Genomic DNA, 4,349 nt, shown 5'->3' with positions numbered 1-4,349 from the left:
AGGAAACAGAGGCTGAGCATTGATCCTTTTTTCCTTTCTGGGATCAAACGAATCATGTGCATAATTAACTGCAAAACAAACGCTTCATATTAATAACATATAACGCTCATTATGCTTCCAGCCTGTCTAGCCTCTACCTGGTGTTTTTACTAAACTTAACCAACTCCTTTCTTCATTGCCTGAACCTAACCAAAGCGAAATTTACTTTTTTTTTTCTCTCTCTCTCTCAGTCTGCTGCCAGCAGCAGCGGCGGCTGCAGCAGCCTCGCGCCCGTGAAGTGAGCTCAAGCCGGCCAGGTTCAGCCGTGCTCGAGCGGAGGGGGGGAGAGAAAAAAAAGTGTTTTGCTTTTACTCTGTACTCTGGGAGGGGGGCTTTGATTATCAGTTTACACATCTTGATCAGCATTTATGATGGTTGTGCGTGATCTGACATGATCTGGCTCTCTGACTGAATATGGTGATATTCTGGGCCGCGCGTGTATATGTGTGTGATGTGCGTAGGGAGAGAGAGAGAGAGAGAGAGAGAGAAAGCTGCATGCTCCTATCAATGGAAGAGCTTGTCACAAAGTAGCGATGACAGTTCGAACTAACGGGACCACCCATTGGTTCGACCTCCTATTGGTCCGACTTGTGGTTGATTTTGTCAGAGTAACGGGAGGTCGAACCAATGGGAGGTCGGACCAATGGGCAGTTCCCAGTGACACGCTGTCACATTTAAGCACTGAGACAGCGGACAGCGCACTTTTTTTTTTTGCGAGATCTCGCAAAAAAAATGTTTCTTTGTATGTCCCTTTAGGGGCAGTTTTTCAGCAAGCAGTCTCTGCATTTGCCTCGAAAACAACTACGCCTCGTAACGTTCCATTATTATCTCATAGCGTGGTGAATGTGCTGGTCACAACTTGTCCATGAGAACGTTTTGGAGTTGTTGGATTGTGTATTTGATGAGAGAAACCTAGAAATCCCATGAGCCTCCGTCACGTAGCTCTGAGTAGCTCGCGGCTTGACTCGGCCTCTCTAAAAATAGCTTGCACCGACAAATAAAGATAACAAACTATAGGGACTAGAGACTATAGGGATTATGGCAACATGCCAATTTGCCAAAATGTTGAACTAGTACATAATTAATACATACTTAGCTTCTAAGTTCAACAAATCAGTATGCTACTGTGATTTAAGTAGCCTAGATTAAATAAAAATATGTAATAAACATTTGTTCAAGCATTATTTAATATAATATATAGGGGTGACCAAAGGCCAATTCATGCTTAATGTGTCAAATATTGTGTTGGCCATAATACAGAACAAGTTATTGCTTGTCTCTGTTGATTAAAAAAGTTGAAATATTTCCATGTTTGTATATTCTTGGTCACATTAAAAGACATCAAATTTCAGAGTTGGATTTGAAATTCAGTGTTTGTGTTCTTTATAAAAGTAGCATTAAGCAATAATACCATGACCATAGCAATAGCATAAAACGGCTGGGGCCACACTTTTTTTTTTTTTTTTTTTTACAATTATCAGTATCGATCGATATGAAAACATTTTTATTGATATTGATATTCTATATCATTAAGCTCTATAGGATCACTTTTTTTTGGTTTCTGCTCTTCCTGAACAGCCAAGAACTCTATTTATGCGCATACACAACGTGAATTACATTGTTTATTGACATAGAAAGAAGATTAAAAGCAATTTGTGATGCTGGTAAGTAGTGCAATTTTGAAAAATCAGCAATATACAATATGTGTCATATGTTTTGCCAGGTGGTATAATTCTGCATTGATGATACATTTGGTAATGAATGTAAGGTTGTTGTTTTTTAGGGGTCATCCCTATGTTCCCACAGCCCTATGTTCCCTCAGCCCTATGTTCCCTCATTTCTAACTTTTGTCGTCACTGAAAATTAGGCCCTATGTTCCCTCAGCTCTATGTTCCCTCATTTCTAACTTTTGTCGTCACTGAAAATTAGGCCCTATTCCCACAGCCCTTTGGTCCCACCATTGGTTGGGTTTAGGCAATGAAGAAAGGAGTTGGTTAAGTTTAGTAAAAAGACCAGGTAGAGGCTAGACAGGCCAGATAGATAGAGTCCAGATAGGTAGAGAGAGTCCAGAGGGAACATAGGGCTGAGGGAACATAGGGCTGAGGGAACATAGGCACGCTCCCGTTTTTTATAGATTGCTTCTGCCCCTCACAATCCCGAACAAGACTAAAAGATTAAAAAATGCACATATAAGTTTATTGTTTACACGTCAAACATACATTCACAGTCCACAAGAGTCTACTAAGATTTGTCAAGGTTTTTGGAAAAACCTAAATACCTTACATTTAATTTCTTGTGTCCTAAAACAGTACACAAAAGGATTAACAAAAGACGGGCAAAGGATTGTCCCAATCATGAAGGCATGGCGTGCCTCAAGACTTAATACCACACCTATTCTGGTCAAGACAGAGGTGATAAATATTGGACAGTAATAACATGCTACTGCTATTAAGTGACTTACACATGTGCTACCTATTTTTAATCTCTCACTGCTTGAAGATACTTTCACAAAATAAATAATACCTAAATATGACAGGCAAATAAAGGAGAAAGTGAAAAATAAAATAAAAAATAATATCATGGTAACCATACCAAAATAGTAAGTGGGGTCGACACATGTTGTTCGCATTATGGCAGGATAGTCACAGAAAGTGTACTTCAGCGTTGAGGAGCAGTGGGGGAGAGGGACCAGACTTGCAGGCAAAATAGCCACAAGGCAACAGGCAAGAATCCACAGTAAACATGCAAGAACAAGAGTACGCACATTTGTTAAATAACTGGGGTACTGAAAAGGATAACTAATAGCAATCAATCGATCAAATGCCATAATTGACAAAGCAAACATCTCCATCACTCCTCCAAGGTGGAAAGCAAACATTTGAATAAAGCAAGGCACATAGGATATAGTATTAACACCAGCAACAAGAATCCTAATCATTGTTGGAGTGGCACTGGAGGCGTACAGTAAATCAACAATAGCAAGGTTGCAAATCAGAACATACATTGGTTTGTGTAATTTCTTGTCATAAATGATGATGAGGATATTTACCATGTTGGCTAGAACAGCGATTGAATAGATCATCAATATAATCAGTCCAACTAACAGAGGCCTTTTGGTTTTGTCAAAACCACCTATAACAAATTCAGTTACTATGATTGAAGCATTATAAAAAGGCATATTTAACAAACCATCAGCATTACGAATTTAAATACAAATTTTTAAAATGGTCAAACTATTCTCAGAGCAAAATATCCTTCAGTATGCTGCAAATCATAAATCAGTCAGTCAGGCGACTTGCAGTGACTGCGGTCCCTCAAACAGCTCTTGCAACCAGATGGCTTATAGACTTTTAAGGCTCTTCAGAACAGTAACCTCTCATTGGACAGCATTGCATGTTGTTTTGAGTGATGCGATCTCAGGTGAATATAGACACACGTTGGCATGTGAGTGCAGGGTGGGGCAGGTCATCAAAAAAACAATATAAAAATTTGACAGACTTAAAATAAACTATTAATGTGTATTAATGTCAGAATATTGGCTATGGCTACGGTTCCAGGGTGCCATTCCGAAGGGCCGCCATTCTGAACCGGAAAAAAGGTGTGCCATTTTGAAAAGTTGGTTAAATATGTTGTTGTTAAAGAAGTTCATTGTTTGATGCGGTAGTACAGTGGGTAGAGCAATTTCCTGCCACGCAGGTGACCTGGGATCAAATCCAGGACGGGTGCACATGGGTATTTTTTTGTCTTGTATATTAGCCCACTGTATATTAGCCGGCCGGGGAGTCGTTAACACCATAGACTGTATAAAGGTTCACACACGCAAGACGCGCCGCTAGCTCGCGCCCTGCAGCGATTGTTTCATCTGGTGTATTTTCCGCGAGTGATCGCGTCTAGCCAGGCAGGAAGTCAAACAAAGAAACATGAGAGAATCCGATCCTAACCCTTCAAAATAAAACACCGCGATGTGGCGGCCCCTCGGAAATTTAGAATGACGGTCCTTCGGAAATTTTCGGAATGGCGGTCGCCCCCCATGGCTACTCCTTTACTGTTGATAGTTTACGTGTCTATTTTTATACTGGCTCAGGATTTAAAATTTGTTGGTGCCAGTTTCAAGTGTCACTCAGAGCTGTTTTTCATATTGAATAAAAGATTAACGTGTGACCCATTTACTAGCAGCGGGTCGGGGCTGGTCAAATTACCGTATTGACCCAAATATAAGACAATATTTTTTCTGTCAAAAAAAGTCTGAAAATGACGGGTCGTCTTACATTCGGGGTCTAGATATTTATATATGCAAATCAGCGGGTGAC

At 40.2% G+C, this 4,349-nt stretch overlaps 1 protein-coding gene across 1 annotated transcript; it reads right to left on the bottom strand.

The window, feature by feature from the left end:
• Positions 1–2,290: 2,290 nt before the first annotated feature.
• On the bottom strand, positions 2,291–3,217 carry LOC146960813 (olfactory receptor 10G4-like). The gene has a single exon (XM_085772035.1). The coding sequence runs from the start codon at positions 3,215–3,217 to the stop codon at positions 2,291–2,293; it is 927 nt and encodes a 308-aa protein (XP_085628161.1).
• Between the last annotated feature and the right edge of the window lie 1,132 nt (positions 3,218–4,349).

Source organism: Trachurus japonicus, unplaced genomic scaffold (genome assembly GCF_045865225.1).
Source record: "Trachurus japonicus isolate A0001 unplaced genomic scaffold, Traja_1.0 AP029965.1".
Lineage (NCBI taxonomy): Eukaryota > Metazoa > Chordata > Actinopteri > Carangiformes > Carangidae > Trachurus > Trachurus japonicus.
Note: the sequence above shows the minus strand (reverse complement) of the source record. Positions and strands in the feature narration are given on the sequence as shown.

Coding starts and splice junctions, on each gene's coding strand:
- LOC146960813 (XM_085772035.1), bottom strand. CDS start 3,217: ATGCCTTTTTATAATGCTTCAATCATAGTAACTGAATTTGTTATAGGT.